General features: G+C 54.5%; 3 protein-coding genes across 3 annotated transcripts in view; 2 read left to right on the top strand and 1 right to left on the bottom strand.

Annotated features, from left to right (window-relative positions):
- POGZ (pogo transposable element derived with ZNF domain) overlaps nt 1-5047 on the top strand; it is a 23969-nt gene extending 18922 nt beyond the window's left edge. Inside the window, 4 exon segments of the mRNA XM_041413304.1 lie at nt 1211-1270; nt 1401-1513; nt 1919-1988; nt 2316-5047. Of these exon segments, the coding sequence (XP_041269238.1) occupies nt 1211-1270; nt 1401-1513; nt 1919-1988; nt 2316-3774 (1702 nt within the window). The 3' untranslated portion in view covers nt 3775-5047.
- Nucleotides 5048-6717: 1670 nt separating this feature from the next.
- On the bottom strand, nt 6718-12714 carry PSMB4 (proteasome 20S subunit beta 4). The gene is made up of 7 exons (XM_041413301.1): nt 12541-12714; nt 9379-9585; nt 8594-8740; nt 7663-7744; nt 7382-7504; nt 6996-7084; nt 6718-6848 (listed from the first exon to the last, which is right to left on the bottom strand). Exons 1-7 carry the CDS (start codon nt 12684-12686, stop codon nt 6836-6838), a joined length of 807 nt encoding a protein of 268 aa, XP_041269235.1. The 5' UTR covers nt 12687-12714; the 3' UTR covers nt 6718-6835.
- A 220-nt stretch (nt 12715-12934) lies between these two features.
- Nucleotides 12935-21150, top strand: LOC121340497 (cingulin-like; the record flags this gene model as incomplete). The annotated part of the gene is made up of 7 exons (XM_041413302.1): nt 12935-12951; nt 16826-16942; nt 18037-18991; nt 19445-19536; nt 19772-19841; nt 20499-20590; nt 21024-21150. Coding segments are annotated over exons 3-7 (1326 nt in total), but the record flags the coding sequence as incomplete, so codon positions are not given.
- Nucleotides 21151-21598: the final 448 nt, after the last annotated feature.

The raw sequence follows: 21598 nt of genomic DNA, 5'->3' as shown, positions 1-21598 counted from the left end.
CAAAAAGAGGAGAAAAAATAGGGAAAAATGGGGAATTGGGAAAGAATGGGAGCAAAAAGAGGAGCAAAAATAGGGAAAAATGGGGAATTCCTGCTGCTCGCGCGCCTACGCCCAGCACATGATCAAGTATGGCTCTGGGGCAAAAAATGGGGATTTGGGAGAAAATGGGAGCAAAAAGAGGAGCAAAAATAGGGAAAAATGGGGAATTCCTGCTGCTCGCGCGCCTACGCCCAGCACATGATCAAGTATGGCTCTGGGGGAAAAAATTTGGGGATTTGGGAAAGAATGGGAGCAAAAAGAGGAGAAAAAATAGTGAAAAATGGGGAATTGGGCCCAAGCACATGATCAAGTATGGCTCTGGGGGAAAAAATGGGGATTTGGGAAAGAATGGGAGCAAAAAGAGGAGCAAAAATAGGGAAAAATGGGGAATTGGGCCCAAGCACATTATCAAGTATGGCTCTGGGGGCAAAAATTGGGATTTGGGAAAGAATGGGAACAAAAGCAGGAGCAAAAATAGGGAAAAATGGGGAATTGGGCCCAAGCACATGATCAGGTAGGGAGTCTGGGGGCAAAAAAGGGGATTTGGGAAAAAATGGGAACAAAAAGAGGAGAAAAGATAGTCAAATATGGGGGAATTGGGCCCAAACACATGGTCAAGTATGGCTCTGGGGGCAAAAATTGGGATTTGGGAAAGAATGGGAACAAAAGCAGGAGCAAAAATAGTGAAAAATGGGGGAATTGGCCCAACCCCATGGTCAAGGATGGAAAAATCTGGGATTTGGGAACAGTTTTGGGCTCCTGAGCGGTTTTCAAGTGTTTTATAGAAGATTTTTTAATGGGTTTATAGGTGATTTTTATGGGTTTTTTTTAGGATGTTTTGTATGGATTTGTGGAGGATTTTGTGGGGTTTTTATGGAGTTTCATTGGGAATATTATGGGGTTTCAGATGAGATTTTGTGTGGGTGTTATAGGGGAGTTTTTGTGGATTGTGTGGGCTGTTTTCAATGGATTTATAGGATGTGTTCCATGATCTTCTTGGGAATTTTATATGCATTTTTTAGGGTATTTATATGACTTTTATAGGATATTTTATATGGGTTTATATATAAACCTGATTTTTAGGGAATTTCATAGGGTTTTTTATGGGATTTATATTATTTGTGGGGTGTTTCCTTTGATCCCTGACTTTTCCATCTCTTTCCCTCTCCAGCAACCACGTTCCCAGGAAAAGCCCCAAATATTTGGCTTTATTCAAGAACTACACGGCCAGGTATGCAAAAAAACCCCCAAAATCCCAATTCCAGGGGAATTCCTGACCTTTTTCACTCTGGGAAAAACCCAGGGATTTTTTTTTTTCCCCCCTTTTTTCCCATTTCTCCTCTTTTTTCCCCTTTTCCCAGCGGGGTGAGGCTCTCGTGCTCCTCCTGCCTCTTTGTCACCTCTGAGGGAGACTCCATGGCCAAACATTTGGTGTTCAACCCCTCCCACGAGTCCAGCAACATCATTGTCCAAGGTAAAAGCAGGAAAAAAAAAGGGAAAAAAAAAAAGGGAAAAAAAGGGAAAAAAAAAAGGGAAAAAGAAAAAGGAAAAAATAAAAAGGGAAAAAAAAAAAGGGAAAAAAAAAGGAAAAAAAAAAAAGGGAAAAAAAACCAGGAAAAACCTGAAATTCCAGCCAAAATCCAAGAAATCTTCATATTCTGGAGCTCAGGTTGGGAATAAACTTGAGTTAATTTTGCTTTTTTTTTTTTAATGGGATGGAAATTCACAATTCATTCCTGAGGGAGCTTGGTGTGATTCCAGCTTTTCCAGGGATTCTCACAAATCCCAAATTCCTCTGAAATAAAATTAAGTAAAAGCCTAAACCACCTCAAGTGAATCAGAATAAGAACCTGAAATATTCTGTTTTATTTTATTCCAGGGCCTTCTTGGATGTCACATTCCAGGTAAATAAAAAATTCCTGTTTCTCCTCGTCCCCCCAGTCCATGGCATTGGGAATTTTTTCTCATTTTTCCCCCCTTTTCCCTCCTTTTCTTTCTCCCCTTGTTTTTCCTTTTCCCTCCCTTTTCCCCCCACTTTTCTCTCCCCTTTTTCCTCCCTTTTTTTTCCTCCCCTTTTTTCCCCTCCCCTTTTTGTTCCCCATATTTTTTCCTTACCCCCTTTTCCCCCCTTCTCCTCCTTTCCTCCTCTTTTTTCCTTCCCCTTTTTTCCCCCTTCCCCATTTTATTTTTCCTTTTTTCCCCTCTCCCCCTTTTTCCTCCCCTCATTTTCCCCTTCTTCCCCCTTGTTTTTCCTTTTCCCTCCCTTTTCCCCCCACTTTTCTCTCCCCTTTTTCCTCCCTTCCCTATTCTCCCTTTCTCCAACCCCTTCCCCAGCACCCCCAGCCAACCCCGACCCCCCGTCCCCCCGACGGGGACCCTCCCCAAAAGGACCCCGAGCCCCCCAGGAAGGAGCAGCTCTCCGTCAAGAAGCTGCGCGTGGTGCTGTTCGCCCTGTGCTCCAGCACGGAGCAGGCGGCCCGGCATTTCCGGAACCCTCCGCGCCGCATCCGCCGCTGGCTCCGGCGCTTCCAGGCCTTCCGGGACGACCGCCCCGAGCTGCCCGAGGGCAAGTACCTGAGCCTGGAGGCCGAGGAGAAGCTGGCCGAGTGGGTGCTGACGCAGCGCGAGCAGCAGCTGCCGGTCAACGAGGAGACGCTCTTCCAGAAGGCCACCAAGATCGGGCGCGCCCTGGAGGGAGGCTTCCAGATCTCCTACGAGTGGGCCGTGGGCTTCATGCTGCGCCACCACCTCGGCACCCACACGCGCCGCGGCGTGGCCCGCCCTCTCCCCAAGGAGATCCAGGGCAACGCCGGCGCCTTCATCGAGTTCGTGCAGCGCCAGATCCACACGCAGGAGCTGCCCTTGGCCATGATCGCCGCCGTGGACGAGATCTCCCTTTTCCTGGACGCCGAGGTCCTGGGCAGCGACGAGCGCAAGGAGAGCGCGCTGCAGACCGTGGGCAACGGGGAGCCGTGGTGCGAGCTGGTGCTGAGCGTGCTGGCCGACGGCGGCGTCCTCCCCGCCCTGGTGGTGTCCAGGGGCCGCCTCCCCCGCCCGGCCGCCCTTCCCCGATCCGTGCTGCTGGAGTCCAAGGAGGACGGCTGCGGCGACGACGAGATCATGGAACTGTGGGCGGCCAGGGTGTGGAGGAAGCACGCGGAACGCCGAGGCGGCGCTTCCAAAGGGATGCTGGTCCTGGATTGCCACCGGACGCACCTCTCCGAGGAGGTGCTGGCCGTGCTGAGCGCGGCCGGGGCGCTGCCGGCCGTCATCCCGGCCGGCTGCAGCTCCCGCGCGCAGCCGCTGGACGTGTGCGTCAAGAGATCCCTCAAGAGCTTCCTCCGCAAAAAATGGAAGGAACGGGCCAGAGGCCCGCTGGATGCCGACTCCTCGGCGCTGCTCCAGCTGCTGCTGGGCTGGCTGGGAGAAGCTCTGGAGATCCTCGGCGATTGCCCGGAGTTGATCCGGAAATCTTTCCTGGTGGCCAGCGTCCTGCCGGCGCCGGCCGGAGATTCGGCGTCGCCGCGGCGCAACGGCGACGAGCAGGAGGAGCTGATCGCCGCCATGGAGGAGAGGCTGAGGATCGCCAAAAGCGGGCAGTCGTCCCCGGAATTCCCGGAAAACGACGACCCCGAGGCCGATCCCGAAATCCTGCACCGGCTCTTCGAGGGGGAGAGCGAGGCCGAGTCCTTCTACGGCTTCGAGGAGGCCGATTTGGATCTGATGGAAATTTGAGAATTCCCGGAAAAAAAACCCAAAAAAAACGGGAGGGATTCATCCCGGAAATTCCTGCGTTTGGAGAGGCCAAGGAGCGCTGGGAGTGGAAGGGGCGTTCCCTGGGTTTGGGCCCGAAAATGGAAGGATATTCCAAGTTTTTGGCTGCAGAAATGGGAGGATATTCCAAGTTTTTGGCTGCAGAAATGGAAGGATATTCCAAGTTTTTGGCTGCAGAAATGGAAGGATATTCCAAGTTTTTGGCTGCAGAAATGGAAGGATATTCCAAGTTTTTGGCTGCAGAAATGGGAGGATATTCCAAGTTTTTGGCTGCAGAAATGGAAGGATATTCCAAGTTTTTGGCTGCAGAAATGGAAGGATATTCCAAGTTTTTGGCTGCAGAAATGGAAGGATATTCCAAGTTTTTGGCTGCAGAAATGGAAGGATATTCCAAGTTTTTGGCTGCAGAAATGGAAGGATATTCCAAGTTTTTGGCTGCAGAAATGGAAGGATATTCCAAGTTTTTGCCTGCAGAAATGGGAGGATATTCCAAGTTTTTGGCTGCAGAAATGGAAGGATATTCCAAGTTTTTGGCTGCAGAAATGGAAGGATATTCCAAGTTTTTGCCTGCAGAAATGGAAGGATATTCCAAGTTTTTGGAAGGATATTCCCAGTGCCCAGCCCCCGGAACTTAAAGGATATTCCCTGTTTTTTGGAGATCCAAGCAAATCCCAGAAACCGAAGGCTGCTCCCAATTTTCCGCCCTCAAACTTGAAGGATATCCCCTATTTTTGGCCGCCAAAATGAAAGGAAATTCTTGGTTTTGGCCCCAAAAATCAAAAGGAAGCTCCCCGTTTCTGGAGAGCCCAAAGTGCGCCAGAAATTAAAGGATATTCCCATTTTTTAGCCCCAAAAACCCAAGGATTTTCCCAAGTTTCGGCCCCAGAATCAAAGAATATTCCCAAATTTTTGGCCCCAAAACAAAGAACATTCCCACTTTTGGGAACAAACAGTTCCCGGCGGATTTCTGGGATTTTTGCAGATTTGCCGTTGCCGCCAATTTTTTGGGAGGATTTTCGTGGGTTTTTTTTTTTTCTTTATTTTTTAAATTTTAAAAAAAACCAACCCAACTTGGATTCCCTGTGTTGGTATTTCCTTGGAATTCTCTCTCGTGGCTGGATATTTTTTGGGAATTTTCTTGACCTCACTTGTACCGTAATTCCTGGAATTTGACGTCGTTTGTGCCCAGTTTTTTTTTTCCAATAAGACAAAAAAAATCCCTGGATTTAACTCCCCCCCAAAAAAAAAATTCGGGGAGTTTTTTCTTTTTTCCTTGACTGTTTTTTGGAATTTAACCCAAAAAATCTGTTTTTATGGAAAATTCCTTCGGATTGGCTGCGAAGATTCAGCTATTTTGGGGGTTTTTTTAATGGAAATTGGGAATTTTGACCGAATTTTGGTGGAATTTTAGGGAGTTTTGAGGGAATTTGTCTTGGGAATTGTGGAGCCACCATTCCACACCAGCAATTTTTGGGACTGGCGCTGCTTTTCCTGTCCCGACCTCGATTTTCCCAATTTCTGCCCCAAAAAATTCCCATTGGAGGGGCAGAAAAACCCAACTTTTCCTTGGATTTCCCCCTTTTGGATTGTTAATTATCAACTTTATTTAATAAAGAACCATCCTGGAAAACCCTGCCTTCCTTAGGATCAGAAAATCCAGGATTTGGGACTAAAACTGTGACAGGAAACCCGAAAAAATCCGTTTAAAAAAAAAGGTTTTGGGTTGATTTTTCACTGCCAGCTCCGATTTTTTTACGGGAATTTGCATGTTTTTTGGGAAAAATGTTTTGTTTTTTTTTTAAATTTTAAAAGTTCTTGGAATTCCCAAATTCCAGAGGCACCCAGCACCTGTTTTTCCATAAGATTTGTGGAGGTTTGGGTTTTTTTGGTTTTGTTTTGGTTTTTTGTTTTTGTTTTTGTTTTTGTTTTTTTTTTCCCCAAAGTAAAACATGAAAAAAAAAAAACATGAAAAAAATAATTAAAAAAAAAATCAAAATAAATAAAATTTAAAAAATAAAAAAATATGGATCAGCTTGGAATTGTACAGGAGTGGAGAACATGGAATAAAAGCAGGGAAATGGATTTATAAATAAACAGTGTTTTTATTGTGGAAAACATTCCTTCATTCCCAAGGGATTTGGGTGGAAAAATCCTGGATTTCATTACTTCTACAGGGTCAGAATTTGTTTTTTCCATGGAGAATTCCTGGGGTTTTTTTTTAAGGAAAAGTTGGGAAAATGCTGCTGGAGTAATTTTGGGAGTAGGGAGAGGAAAAATTCCATTTTAATTGGATTTTTGTAGCCTTGCTCATTGAAATTCAGGGTCAGAATTGTTTTTTTTCCATGGAGAATTCCTGTTTTTTTTTTTTTAAGGAAAAGTTGGGAAAATGCTGCTGGAGTAATTTTGGGAGTAGGGAGAGGAAAATTTCCATTTTAATTGGATTTTTGTAGCCTTGCTTATTGAAATATTCCAATATTTTAGTAAAATCTTCCAGGGTTTTACAGAAACCTTAATTTACTGAAATATTCCATAACCCTGGAATTCCCAGAAAAACCCCTGCAGGTCCATTTGCAGCAGCAAAAATTCCCCAAAAATTGGGATTTTATCTCAGAATTCCCACAATTCCCTGTAAAAGGATTTGGGGCAAATTTGGGCTGGTTTTGGATTCAACCCAGCCTGGAATTCCCAAGCTTGGGAATGGCCTCAAAATCATGGACAGGGTTTAGGGATGCCCAGGCTCCATCCCAGAAGGGCTTTTCCCACCTCAGAAATTCCACAATTTCGGTAAAAATTGGGATTTGGGGCCACGGCGTCCACCCGGAATTCCAGAACTCCCTGAAATCTGTGTTTTTCCGGCAGAATTCCCACAGAATTCTGAGGATTCCCAAAGAACAAACACACGGGTAGGTCTTACACGATTTTATTCCCAAAAAAAAAAAAAGCTGGATTTGCCATTCCAGACGGAAAGAAGGGATGGGATAAAAAACCAGGAATTCACCATGGCCGGAGCAGCTCCTGGAGATCACTCGAAACCTCTGGAAAAACGGGAAAAAAAAAGGCAAAAAGCAGGAGTTAGAGGGGCAGGAAGAACACCTGGATAGCCCCAGGAACAGCTGGATCCCACTCAGAACACCTGGATGTCCCCAGAATTCCCAAATCCCAAGATTCCGGGCGGGAATTACCTGACCAGGTGGGCGATGTCCCAGTTGGCCTCCAGGGTCAGGGGTCCCTCCAGCTCCACGCCCTTCTCCGTCACCGTGGCCACCTCGTACTGCGGGAAAAGCCCGGAATTCCTCAATCCCGCCCGGAATTCCGGGGGGGAAAAAACCTGGGATTGGTTTGGGGCGCATCCCGTGGGTTTGGGGATGGATTTTGGGGATGAATTCCCGGGATTTTGGGGTGGATTTGGGATACAAGCCCTGTTAAAGGAGCGAGCATCCCTGTAGTAGAGCAGCGCTCCAGCAGTGCCCAGTCCCGGGATTGGGGTGGGTTTGGGATGCATCCCATGGATCTGGGGATGGATCCCATGGATCTGGGGATGGATCTGGGGTGGATTTGGGATACAAACCCTGTTAAAGGAGCGAGCATCCCTGTAGTAGAGCACCTTCAGGCAGCGCTCCAGCAGCTCCCGCGCCTCCTCCCGCGTCGGGAGCCGATCCCGCTCCCGCTCCAGCTCCGCCCGCAGCAGCGGCTGCACACGGATTGGGAATGAAGGAACCAATCAATCAAAATCAGGTCAAGTGATCAAAACATCAGTTAAAAAATGAGGAGCCAGAAAGGAATGAAGCAAAAAAGAAAAGAACCAATCAAGAACTCAATGATGGAGTGAAGACCCGAGCCCGGGCTCACCTGGGCCAGGTACGCCCCGAATCCCGTGGCCAGCGACGGCGCCTCGTAGGCCACGCCCAGCATGTCCACGTATCCCAGGAAACTGCGGAATGGAACGGGAGAGTGGGAATTCCCCTGGGAAAGAGCAGGAAACACCCCCAGGAAAAAGCAGGAATTCCCCAGGAAGAAGCAGGAGAAACCACCCCAGGGAAAAGGCTCATTTCCCCGCGAAGCAGCAGGAGCCACAGCGGGAAAAAGGAGCAGGAATTCCCCTGGGAAGGAGCAGGAAACACCCCAGGAAAAAGCAGGAATCCCCCAGGAAGAAACAGGAGAAACCACCCCAGGGAAAAGGCTCATTTCCCCGCGAAGCAGCAGGAGCCACAGCGGGAAGAAAGAGCAGGAATTCCCTGGGAAGGAGCAGGAACCACCCCCAGGAAAAAACAGGAATTCCCCAGGAAGAAGCAGGAGAAACCACCCCAGGGAAAAGGCTCATTTCCCCGTGAAGCAGCAGCAGCCACAGCGGGAAAAAGGAGCAGGAATTCCCCTGGGAAGGAGCAGGAAACACCCCCAGGAAAAAACAGGAATTCCCCAGGAAGAAGCAGGAAACACCCCAGGGAAAAGCAGGAATTCCCCAGGAAGAAGCAGGAGAAACCACCCCAGGGAAAAGGCTCATTTCCCCGCGAAGCAGCAGGAGCCACAGCAGGAAAAAGGAGCAGGAATTCCCCTGGGAAGGAGCAGGAACCACCCCCAGGAAAAAACAGGAATTCCCCAGGAAGAAGCAGGAAACCCCCCAGGGAAAAGCAGGAATTCCCCAGGAAGAAGCAGGAGAAACCACCCCAGGGAAAAGTCTCATTTCCCCGCGAAGCAGCAGGAGCCACAGCAGGAAAAAGGAGCAGGAATTCCCCTGGGAAGGAGCAGGAACCCCGGGAACCGGCAGCGCCGGGAGCGTCACCTCTCCCCGCCGTAGACGCCGGCGATGAGCACGGTGTTCCAGAGGGGGTTGATCTTGGAGCGCCGGTTGTACAGGACCCGCGTCAGCCACGAGTGCAGCGCCCGCGGGCTGTAGCTGTGCCCGTCCCCCAGCAGCTCCTCGTCGATCCTGAAATTCCACGGAATTCCGCCTTGGAGATCGGGGATGCGGGGAGTGGAGGGCAGGGATTTGGGGACGGGGGTTCAGGGATTGGAGAGCAGGGATTGAGGGATTGGAGAGCAGGGATTGGAGAGCAGGGATTGAGGGATTGGAGATCAGGGGTTCAGGGATTGGAGATCAGGGATTGAGGGATTGGAGAGCAGGGATTGAGGGAGGATTGGAGATCAGGGGTTCAGGGATTGGAGATCAGGGGTTCAGGGATTGGAGATCAGGGGTTCAGGGATTGGAGATCAGGGGTTCAGGGATTGGAGATCAGGGGTTCAGGGATTGGAGATCAGGGGTTCAGGGATTGGAGATCAGGGGTTCAGGGATTGGGGAAGAACAAAAAACGCCGCAGAATTCGGGGATGGAGCTCCAGGAGATTCAGGGATTTGTGCCCAAGGAACTCTGGGCATTGTGCTCAAGGAATTTGATGATTGGTGCTGAAGGAATTCTGGGATTGGAGCGGAGGAGTTCTGGGGACTGGCGCACAGAAAACAATTAGGATGGGAAATTCTCAAATCCCAGGGAATCAGCTGGGGATTTTGGGATGGGGGAATCCCGGAATTCCCGAGGGAATCCGGGCTGGGAATCCCTGGGAGCCTTACACCATCTGCTCCAGGAGCTGCCGCAGGTGCTGGAAATCCGCCAGGTCCCCGGAGGCTCCGAGCACGGTGGAGTCGTTGACCTTGAGGAGGCGGGAGACGCCCCGGAACCGCGCCAGGGATCCGAAGGAGCCCACCGTGTCCGCGGCCAGCATCACGCCCCCGGAGAACTTCAGCCCCAGCACCGACGTGCCGGTCACCATGGGGCTCCTGGCACAGAGAGCCCGTCACGGCGCGCCGGGGCCCGGTCACACCGGGCTGGTCCCAGTGTCACCAGTCTGGGGCCTGGTGACACCGGGCCGGGGCCCGGTTAAACCAGTCTGGATCCCAGTGTCACCAGTCTGGATCCCAGTGTCACCAGGCTGGGGCCCGGTCACGGCGCGCCGGGGCCCGGTCACACCAGGCTGGGGCCCGGTCACGGCGCGCCAGGGCCCGGTCACGGTGGGCCGGGGCCCGGTTAAACCAGTCTGGGCCCAGTGTCACCAGTCTGGGGCCTGGTGACACCGGGCCGGGGCCCGGTTAAACCAGTCTGGATCCCAGTGTCACCAGTCTGGATCCCAGTGTCACCAGTCTGGATCCCAGTGTCACCAGGCTGGGGCCCGGTCACGGCGCGCCGGGGCCCGGTCACACCAGGCTGGGCCCAGTGTCACCAGTCTGGGGCCCAGTGTCACCAGTCTGGGCCCAGTGTCACCAGTCTGGGCCCAGTGTCACCAGTCTGGGCCCAGTGTCACCAGTCTGGGCCCAGTGTCACCAGTCTGGGCCCAGTGTCACCAGTCTGGGCCCAGTGTCACCAGTCTGGGCCCAGTGTCACCAGTCTGGGCCCAGTGTCACCAGTCTGGGCCCAGTGTCACCAGTCTGGGCCCAGTGTCACCAGTCTGGGCCCAGTGTCACCAGTCTGGGCCCAGTGTCACCAGTCTGGGCCCAGTGTCACCAGTCTGGGCCCAGTGTCACCAGTCTGGGCCCAGTGTCACCAGTCTGGGCCCAGTGTCACCAGTCTGGGCCCAGTGTCACCAGTCTGGGCCCAGTGTCACCAGTCTGGGCCCAGTGTCACCAGTCTGGGCCCAGTGTCACCAGTCTGGGCCCAGTGTCACCAGTCTGGGCCCAGTGTCACCAGTCTGGGCCCAGTGTCACCAGTCTGGGCCCAGTGTCACCAGTCTGGGCCCAGTGTCACCAGTCTGGGCCCAGTGTCACCAGTCTGGGCCCAGTGTCACCAGTCTGGGCCCAGTGTCACCAGTCTGGGCCCAGTGTCACCAGTCTGGGCCCAGTGTCACCAGTCTGGGCCCAGTGTCACCAGTCTGGGCCCAGTGTCACCAGTCTGGGCCCAGTGTCACCAGTCTGTGCCGGTCACCATGGGGCTCCTGGCACAGAGAGCCCGTCACGGCGCGCCGGGGCCCGGTCACACCGGGCTGGTCCCAGTGTCACCAGTCTGGGGCCTGGTCACACCAGTCTGGGGCCCGGTTACACCAGGCTGGGCCCAGTGTCACCAGTAGGGTCCCAGTGTCACCAGTCTGGGGCCCGGTCACACCAGTCTGGGGCCCGGTCACGGCGCTCCAGGGCCCGGTCACACCAGGCCGGGGCCCAGTGTCACCAGTCTGGGGCCCGGTTACGGCGGGCTGGGGCCCAGTCTCACCGGTCTGGGGTCTGGTCACACCAGTCTGGGGCCCAGTCTCACCAGTCTGGGGCCCAGTCTCACCAGTCTGGGTCGCAGTCTCACCAGTCTGGGTCGCAGTCTCACCAGTCTGGTCCCGGTCACACCAGTCTGGTCCCACTCACACCAGTCTGGTCCCACTCACACCAGTCTGGGTCCCACTCTCACCAGTCTGGTCCCAGTCTCACCAGTCTGGTCCCACTCACACCAGTCTGGTCCCAGTCACACCAGTCTGGTCCCAGTCACACCAGGCTGGGTCCCAGTGTCACCAGTCTGGTCCCAGTTACACCAGTTCGGATCCTGCTTCCTCCCAGTTTGTTCGTCCTGCGCCCCTGCAGTCCCCCTGGCATTCCCGTATTTTCTGCTCCTTCCCTTTCCCCCCTCCCCAGTTCCCCCAGTTCCGCTCCCAGTTCGCCCCCCCAGCCCTCAGGGACCCTTCCCAAATACCCCCATTTCCCTTCCCCAAATCCCCTCAGTCTCCCCATTCCCCTGCTCCCTAGATCTGGTGACACCGGGCCGGGGCCCGGTTAAACCAGTCTGGATCCCAGTGTCACCAGTCTGGATCCCAGTGTCACCAGTCTGGATCCCAGTGTCACCAGGCTGGGGCCCGGTCACGGCGCGCCGGGGCCCGGTCACACCAGGCTGGGCCCAGTGTCACCAGTAGGGTCCCAGTGTCACCAGTCTGGGGCCCGGTCACACCAGGCTGGGCCCAGTGTCACCAGTCTGGGGCCCGGTCACACCAGTCTGGGGCCCGGTCACGGCGCTCCAGGGCCCGGTCACACCAGGCCGGGGCCCAGTGTCACCAGTCTGGGGCCCGGTCACGGCGCGCCGGGACCCGGTTAAACCGGTCTGGATCCCAGTGTCACCAGTCTGGGGCCCGGTTACACCGGGCTGGGGCCCAGTGTCACCAGTCTGGGGCCCAGTGTCACCAGTCTGGGCCCACTCACACCAGTCTGGGTCCCACTCTCACCAGTCTGGTCCCAGTCTCACCAGTCTGGTCCCACTCACACCAGTCTGGTCCCAGTCTCACCAGTCTGGTCCCAGTCTCACCAGTCTGGTCCCACTCACACCAGTCTGGTCCCAGTCACACCAGTCTGGGTCCCACTCACACCAGTCTGGTCCCAGTCTCACCAGTCTGGTCCCAGTCACACCAGTCTGGTCCCAGTCACACCAGGCTGGGTCCCAGTGTCACCAGTCTGGTCCCAGTTACACCAGTTCGGATCCTGCTTCCTCCCAGTTTGTTCGTCCTGCGCCCCTGCAGTCCCCCTGGCATTCCCGTATTTTCTGCTCCTTCCCTTTCCCCCCTTCCCAGTTCCCCCAGTTCCGCTCCCAGTTCGCCCCCCCAGCCCTCAGGGACCCTTCCCAAATCCCCCCATTTCCCTTCCCCAAATCCCCTCAGTCTCCCCATTCCCTGCTCCCTCAGGGACCCTCCCAGTCTCCCCAGTTCCCTCCCCCGTTCACTCAGGACCCCCCCATCCCCCATCCCCCACCCCTTCCCGCGCCCCCGCTGCCCTCACAGCGTGCGGCCCGCGGGCAGCGCGGCGGGCCCGGTGCTGGTGCCCCGCTGGGGGATGTCGGTGTGTCCCAGAGCCCGGGGGATGTACGTTTGTCCCGGGGCCGGGCCCCCGGCCCAGAACGGCGGCGGCGCTGCCCCGACCTCCATCTTAGTCACGCCGCTATTGCGCCTGCGCCGAGGAAACGCGGCCGCTTCCCGCCGCCGTAGCGAGTGGGCGTGGCTTAGTCGCCATCTTGAGCGTGGCGAAAATACCGGCCAGGGCTCGGTGCCCTCCTCAAGATGGCGGCACCCCCCCACGTGACGCAGCACCGGTGCGGTGCTGGGCGTGGTCTGTGGTGCGGAGCCGCGCCCAATAGGCGGGGTTTGGGGTGGTGCTGGCCAATCAGTGTCGGGGGGCGGGGCCTGGGCGAAGGTAACAGGTTGCGGTGGCTGCGGCGGGAGCGGGCGGTGAGTGGGGGGGGGGGGACACGGGCTGCGGACATCGCACAGGAATCTCGGGACACCAGACAGGGACCTGGGGACATCGCACGGGGACCTGGGGACACCGGGCAGGGGCTGGTGGCACCGGAGAGGGTCTTTCCGCCTGCGCGGGGGGCTTGGTGACACCGAACAGTGGGCTGGGGACACCGGGCAGGGCGCTGGTGGCACGGGACAGGGCGCTGGTGACACCGGAGAGGGCGCTGGTGACACCGGGCAGGGTCTTGTCTCAGCGGGCACAGGCCCGGAGACACCGGGCAGGGCGCTGGTGACACCGGAGGAGGTGCTGGTGACACCGGAGACGCTCGTGGTGGCACGGGAGAGAGCAGTGCTGACACAGGACAGGGTTCGGGTGGCACGCAGAGGGGTCTGGGGACACCGGAGAGGGTCCTGGGGACACCGGACAGGGTCCTGATGTCCCTTTAGGGGGTCCCGGTGTCCCTTTTTGGGGTCACAGTGTCCCTTTAGGCGGTCCCAGTGTCCCTTTATGGGGTCCCGGTGTCCCTTTTTGGGGTCCCAGTGTCCCTTTAGGGGGTTCTGGTGTCCCTTTCTGGGGTCCCGGTGTCCCTTTAGGGGTCCCAGTGTCCCTTTTTGGGGTCCCAGTGTCCCTTTAGGGGGTCTCGGTGTCCCTTTAGGGGTCCCGGTGTCCCTTTTTGGGGTCCCAGTGTCCCTTTAGGGGGTCCTAGTGTCCCTTTAAGGGGTCCCGGTGTCCCTTTAGGGGGTCCTGTCCCAGGTTCTGGGATCCCCCAGGAAACCCTTCCTGACCTTTCAGGGCAGCGCAACTTCCGCCTTTTATCCCTTCAATGATTGGGGAAAAATCCAGGGGCGTTTTTGGAGCCTCTTCCCGAAGTGAGAGGATCCCAAAGCCAGGGGATCCCAATCCAGGGGACCCCAAACCCAAGGAATCCCAAACCAAGGGCATCCCAATCTAGGGGATCCCCAATCCAGGGGATCCCAAACCCAAGGAATCCCAAAGCCAGGGGATCCCAAACCCAGGGGATCCCAAACCCAAGGAATCCCAAACCCAAGGAATCCCAAAACCAGGGGATCCCAAACCCAGGGGATCCCAAACCCAGGGTATCCCAAACCCAAGGAATCCCAATCCCGGGGATCCCAAATCCCGAGGATCCCAATCCCGGGGATCCCAAACCCAAGGAATCCCAATCCAGGTTATCCCAAACCCAAGGAATCCCATTCCCGGGGATCCCAAACCCAGGGGATTCCAAACCCAGGGAATCCCAATCCCGGGGATCCCAAGTCCAGCGGGTTTTTTCCCTCTTTGTTCCGGGCTTTTGGGATCGCTCCGGGCGTTCCCAGACCGGTCGGACCGGTTTGGGATCATCGGAATTCCTTTTCCCTGGGCAGGATTTGGGGTTTCGCCTTTTCCCTGCGGCTTCCTGGGGCCAGGGAGGGAATTCCCGGGGGAAATGTGTGGGATTGAATTCCTCAGGGCGGGAATTTCGGGATGGAACTCAGGGGCAAACCCAGAGTGACCCCAAACCCTGCAGGGATTTTGGTATCCAGGGAACGGGATCATTCCCAAAGGAACGGGATCATTCCCGGTTATCCCAAAGGAACGGGATCATTCCCGGTTATCCCGAGGCTTTTCTGTGCTCAGGAATTTTATCCCGAGGGCTCCGGTTCCACGGGCTCTATTTCCCTGGAAATTGTCACCGGATCCCGGCGGGGATCGGGGTCGGGATTGTCCCGGCAGCGGCGGGGACGGGATTTCCCAGAATTTGGGGTCGATTTCCCAGGATTTGGGGTCGATTTCCCAGGATTTGGGGTCGAGGGTTAACCCGGGAGCTCTGCCCAGAGCTGGGCTGGAATTCCTGGAATTCAGCTCCGCAGGGAGCCCCGGAGCAGCTCCTGGGGGATGATCCCGAAAATTCCCGATCCCAAATGAAATCCCTCTCCCCGCCCTTGTCCCAGGTGAAAGATCCCATTCCCCAGCCTTTTTCCGGGTGAAAATTCCCATTTTTCCAGGTGCAATTCCCTCTGCCCCCTCGATCTCCGCCCCTCCCCGGTTTCGGGTTCCCAGGAAAAGCGGGAAAAACTGGAAAATCCGGAAAAGCCGCTCCCGGTTTTTGGGCGCGGCTCCAAATTCCCGGACTTTGGCCCCAAACAACGCCCGGGGGAGGAGCTGAGGGCGGAATTTTGGGAAAGATCCCCCGGAGGCAAAAAAAAAAAAACAAAACAAACCGGGATGGTTTGGGGTAATTAATTTGGGATAATTGAGTTGGGATAATTAGGGATAATTTAGGATCATTGGGATAATTCATTTGCGATCATTTGAGGTAATTTGGGAATTCTTTGGGATCATTTGGAGCTCGATTTGGGCCCCAGGGACTCAGGAACGGGGCGGAATTTTGGGAAAACCTCACTGGGACCATCCTAAATATTGGGAAGATCCCAACCCAGCAATTTTGGGAATATTCAGGGAAAATTTGGGATTTTTTTCCTTCCTTTCCCACCTTTGACCTGCTGGGTTTTCCCCTTCTCCCTTTCTCCATTCTCAAAATTCCAAATTCCCTTTTCCTCCTTCAGGAAAAGGAAAAAAAAAAGGAAAAAAAAATCCTGGAAAAGCCACCCCGGTTGTTTTTTTTTTTTTTTCCCCCAATTTTCCGGCCACTCTGGGAATTACGAAACGGCTTTTTCTGGGTCGGAGCCACAAAGGCTCTTTGTGCTTCCCTGGATCCCAGCCAGCCGGAAAATTCCCAAAATTCTGCCCTTCCCGAGGGGCCGGGATGGCCTCTCTGATTTTTCCCAACCCCATTCCCAGGGAAAATTCCCATTCCGGGTTTTTTTTTGGGCCCTAAATTCCCTTTTCCTGCTTTTTTTTCCTTCTGATTTTCCAGTGAAATCCCCAAAATTCCGGTTTTTTTTTTTTTTTTCCTTTCAGTTTTCCAGTGAAATCCTGGGAGAGCAAAAGAGCAATTCCTGTCCCGGATTTCCTCATTTCGGGAATATCCGATCCTCTCCCGGATTTCTGGAAAATCCAAATCCTCTCCCGGTTTTTTGGGAATATCCAATCCTCTCTCGGTTTTCCAGCCCTCCCCTGTTCCCGTTTTTTTTCTGGAGCCATCTGGGAACATTCCCAACCCCCTCCCCTCCCATGGATTCTCCACCTGCTCCAGGATGGAGCTGGGATGGATCCAAGGGTTTGGGATGGATTCCAGAATTTGGAATGGATTCCAGGGTTTGGGATGGATCCAAGGGTTTGGGATGGATTCCAGAATTTGGGATGGATTCCAGAATTTGGGATGGATTCCAGGATCTGGGATGGATCCAAGGGTTTGGGATGGATTCCAGAGTTTGGGATGGATTCCAGAATTTTGGGATGGATTCCAGGATCTGGGATGGATCCTGGCATCTGGGATAGATTCCAGGGTTTGGGATGGATCCAAAGGCTTGGGATGGATTCCAGAATTTGGGATTGATCCAAGAATTTAGGATGGATTCCAGGATCTGGGATGGATCCATGGGTTGGGGATGGATTCCAGAATTTGGGATGGATTCCAGAATTTGGGATGGATTCCAGGATCTGGGATGGATCCATGGGTTAGGGATGGATCCCGGGATCTGGGATGGATCCTGGCATCTGGGATAGATTCCAGGGTTTGGGATGGATCCAAGGGTTTGGGATAGATTCCAAGGTTTGGGATGGATTCCAGGATTTGGGATGGATCCAGGGGTTTGGGATGGATTCCAGAATTTGGGATGGATTCCAGGGTTTGGGATGGATCCCGGTTTCTGGGATGGATCCCAGCCCTTCCCGGTGATCCCGACCCCTCCTGGCGCTTCCAAAGGTCTTCCCTGGCTGCCGGAATTCCCATCGGGATCGCTCCCAGCCCCGCCCCGGCCCCGCTGCCCTTTGGCCACCGGGAAAAATTCCCGATTTTCCACCCGCGCCGCTCCCCGCTCAGGTCGGTTCCTGGATTTCCTGGATCCCGGGGATTTGGGGATTTGGGAATTCCACTGCCGGGATCCCTCCCCTGCAATTCCAGGGATTTTGGGATTCCTGGGATTTGTGGTGATTCCAAAGGGACGGCAGAATGTGGGGATTTGGGAATTCGGGGATTGAGGGATCGGGGGGGGGGGTTTGGGGATCCAGGAATTTAGGGATTTGGGAATTCCGCTCCCAGGATCCCTCCCCTGCCATTCCAGGGCTTTGTGGGGATTCCGGAGGGGCAGCAGGATTTGGGAACCCCATCCCTGCCCTGGGATCCTTTTCCCCACCCCCATCCCACGCTCTGCTCCTTCCCTTTGGGATTTTTTTTGGGGATTTTCCCGGCACTTCAGACCCATCCTGGCATGGCAAATTCCCCGAAATCCCTACAAACATCCCCAAATCCCTACAAACATCCCCAAATCCCAACAAACATCCCCAAATCCCAACAAACATCCCCAAATCCCCCTTCCCCCCCCGCTCATTCCGCAGCTCCTCGCGTCATTCCCGATTTATTCCCGCGGAAAACAAAAACAAAAACAAAAAAACCGGGATCTGGGGCGAGGTTCCGTCCTCGCGCTGCTCCCAAAATGTCACCGCTCGTCCGAAAAACCGGGGGAAAACCGGGGAAAAAACTGGGAAAAAACTGGGAAAACCCCGGAAAACGGGGGGAAAAAAAGAGGGGAATAACGGAGGAAAAAAAAAAAAAAAAGAGGAAAAGCGGGGGAAACCCGCGATAAAATGGGGGAAAACCTCGATAAACGGGGCGCGGGAGGGGGAGAGGAAAACCGGCGGGGGGAAGCGCAGGGAAAAAAAAAAAAAAAAAAAAAAAGGAGGAAACCCGGGGAAAGAACCGCAGAAAACGGGGAGAAAAGGGAAAACCGCGGGGAGAACGGGGAAAAACCGCCAAGAAAAAGGAGAAAATGGGGGGAAAAACCGCCAAGAAAAAAGGAGAAAATGGGGGGAAAAACCGCCAAGAAACGCGGAGAAAAAGGGGAAAACGGGGGGGGAAACGTGGAAAAAAACGGGGAAACCGAGGGAAAATAATTTTTTTCTCCCCTTGAGGTGCAGGAATTCGGGCATGGCGGAGCCGCCGCTGGACCACGGGGTCCAGATCCGCTTCATCAGCGACCTCCGGGAGCCGCGGCGACCCCCGCGCCCGCCCCGCGCCCGCGGCGGCTCCTACGGCGTGGCCGTGCGGGTGCAGGGCATCGCCGGGCAGCCCTTCGTGGTGCTCAACAGCGGCGAGCGCGGCGGGGACAGCTTCGGCGTGCAGATCAAGGGGGGACACCCCGAAACGCCCCCCAGAGCCCCCCTGGCCCGGCCCCCCAGCGGATCCGAGGAGGAGGAGGAGGAGGAGGGGGAGGAAATTTCGGGGCGATGCCGGGGGGTCCCGAAAGGTTGGGAGAAGGAGCTGGGGGGGGTGCAGGGGGTGGACAGGTTTTCAGAGGAGGAAGGTTCAGGGGGGTCCCGGGGGGTCCCAAAATCCTGGGATGAGGAAACTTCGGGGCGATCCCGGGGGTTCCCAAAATCCTGGGATGAGGAGCTAAGGAAGGGCCCCAAACCCTCGGATCAGGAAATTCCAGGGGGATCCCGCGGGGTCCCAAAATCCTGGGATGAGGAAACTTCGGGGCGATCCCGGGGGGTCCCAAAACCCTCGGATCAGCACCTGAACATCCCCAAATCCTCGGAGGAGCTGCGCCGATCCCAATCGCACGGGGACCTCAGCGCGCCTTTTCCCAAAAGCGGGGAAAAATCGGGAAAAAAGGATGGGGAGATTCCCAGAATTCCCGGGGATGTGGACACGGAGCCGCTGCGCTCCGTGGATTCCCTGATCACCAAATTCGACGGGAATTTGCCCCGCGGGCGAGCGGCGCGGAGGTTCCGCGGCCCCGGGGCGGCTCCCAGGAAGCGCTCGCAGAGTTTGGATGCTCGGAATTCCCGGGAATCCGCCGCCATCCCGCCCCAAATTCCCCAAATTCCCCGCGGGTTTGGGGGCGTGGAGGAGCAGAGCGTGGAGATGCAGGTATTTGGGGGGAAATTCCTCAAAAAATAATTTTTTTTTTCTCCTAAAAAATGGAGGGTTGACGTGAAAATTGGGGTTTTTCCTAAAAAAAAAAAGGGTTTTACTATAAAATTTAAGGACTTTTCCCATTAAATTTGGAATTTTTTTTTTCTCCTAAAAGATGGAGGTTTTAGTTGAAAATTGGGGTTTTTCCTAAAAAAAAAAAAAAAAGGGTTTTACTATAAAATTTAAGGACTTTTCCCATTAAATTTGGGGGAGTTTCCCATGAAATTGGGGGTTTTTACCTACAAAATTGGGGTTTTTCCCTGTTAAACTGGGGTTATTTTCCTATGAAATTTTGCTTTTCCCCTATAAAATGTTTTTTCCCTGTAAAATTTGGGGTTTTTTCCCCCCCTCTGGAATGGGGGGTTTGGGGTTTTGTTGGAATTGAGTGTTTTTGTTCCCTCCTGGAAGCTGAAATCCACCCCGGACCTGCTGCGGGATCAGCGGGAATTGGGGGGCGGCGAAAACCCCACCGAGCTCATCTACAGCATCCTGAAGGAGGGGTGAGCCCCCAGAGCCCCAAAATACCCCAAAAATAGCCTCAAATCCCCCCCAAAACAGCCCCAAAATTCACCCAGAACAGCCCCAAAGTTCCCCCAAATCCCAGCCTCAAATCCCCCCCAAAACAGCCCCAAAATTCCCCCAAAACAGCCCAAAAAATCCCCCCTTGGGGGAATTATTTTTCTCCCCGTCCCTTTTTCCGTGACCCCATTCCCAATCTTTTTCCCCCAAATCCAGGAGCTCCGAGAGCGAAATTTCCCTGAAAAGGAAAACCTCGAGGCTGCTGGGGAAATTCCAGGAGCTGGCGGTGAGCGGGAAAATTCCAGGGATTTGGGGTTTGAGAGGGATTTGGGATGGGTTTGGGGTTTGGGATGGGTTTGGGATTTGGGATTTGGGATGGATTTGGGATGGGATTTGGGATGGGTTTGGGATTTGGGATGGGTTTGGGATTTGGGATGGATTTGGGATTTGGGATGGATTTGGGATGGGTTTGGGATTTGGGATGGATTTGGGGTTTGGGGTTTGGGAGGGATTTGGGATGGGTTTGGGATTTGGGATGGGTTTGGGATTTGGGATGGATTTGGGATTTGGGATTTGGGATGGATTTGGGATGGGTTTGGGATGGATTTGGGGTTTGGGATGGATTTGGGATGGGTTTGGGATGGGTTTGGGATGGGTTTGGGATGGATTTGGGGTTTGGGATGGATTTGGGATGGGTTTGGGATGGATTTGGGGTTTGGGATGGATTTGGGGTTTGGGGTTTGGGATGGATTTGGGGTTTGGGATGGGTTTTGGATTTGGGATGGGTTTGGGATGTGTTTGGGATTTGGGATGGGTTTAGGACTTGGGATGGGTTTAGGATTTGGAATGGGTTTGGGATTTGGGATGGGTTTGGGATGGGTTTGGGGTTTGGGATTTTAGGGTGCGATGTCCCTAACATCCCGAATGTCCCCGAATGTCCCAGAGTTCCGTGGGGGCTCCAGACTTGCCCCAATCCCAAATCCTGCGGGAGGCCCTGGACAGGAAATCCCAGGAGCTGCAGCGGAGCCAGGCCCAGTAATGGGGTCACCGATGGGGGGATGGGTTTGGGGCCACGCCCATTGTCCCTCTGGGCTTTGGGGTCCCCCCCCGGGGTTTGGGGTCCCCTGAAGGGCTGGGGGCAGGTTTGGGGTGGCCCTTTGGGGTTTGGGGTCACCCCTGGTGTCCCTTTGGGGTTTGGGGTGGCCCTTTGGGGTCTGAGGCCACTGTGGGTCCCCCTTTGTCACTTTTGGGGTTTGGGGCCCAAAGACCCTTTCAAGACCCTCTTAAACCTCCCTTAATCCCCCCGAAAACCCCCAAACCTCCCCTAATTCCACCTAAACCCCCCCAAATCCCCTCTGGACCCCAAAAAAAACCCCAGGAACCCATGATCCCCCCCCCAGAAAACCCCAGTAAACCTTGGTTTCCCCCATTAACCCCTGATTTGCCCCGTTAACCCTTCGCTGCCCAGGCTGAGCGAGCTGAGAGCCGCCAAGGAGGCGCTGGAGGCACGGCTGGGCCACCTCGAGGGGCAGCTGCTGGCCCCCGACCCCAAAAGTGACCCCAAAAGTGACCCCGACACACAGGGCCTCTACCAGGTACCCCTAAAAACCTCCAAAAAGGGGGAAAACGAACAAAAAAAACCCAAAAAAACAACAAAAAAACCCACGCAAACAAAAAGCCCTTAAAAGCTCAAAAGGAGAAAAATGCCAAAAAAAAAACGGACGCAGAAAACAAAACCCAAAACCCCAAATCCCAAATTTGCCCTTCCCGGGAATTCCTGGAATCCTGCTAAGACTCGAGGAGGCTTTGAGATTTTCTGCCACCCCCAAATCCCAAATTTCCCATTCCCAGGAGCTTTTGAGGGTTTTCCACCCCCCAAATCCCGAATGTCCCATTCCCAGGGGGTTTTGGGCTTTTCCCACCCCCAAATCCCGGATTTCCCGTTCCCAGGTGGTTTCAGGTTTTTCCCAGCCCCCAAATCCTGGTTTTCCCACCCCCCCAATCCCAAATTTCCCGTTCCCAGGAGCTTTTGGGCTTTTCCCA

The sequence above is a fragment of the Onychostruthus taczanowskii genome, unplaced genomic scaffold (assembly GCF_017590055.1).
Source record: "Onychostruthus taczanowskii isolate IOZ18803 unplaced genomic scaffold, ASM1759005v1 scaffold400, whole genome shotgun sequence".
NCBI classification, from domain to species: domain Eukaryota; kingdom Metazoa; phylum Chordata; class Aves; order Passeriformes; family Passeridae; genus Onychostruthus; species Onychostruthus taczanowskii.
Note: the sequence above shows the minus strand (reverse complement) of the source record. Positions and strands in the feature narration are given on the sequence as shown.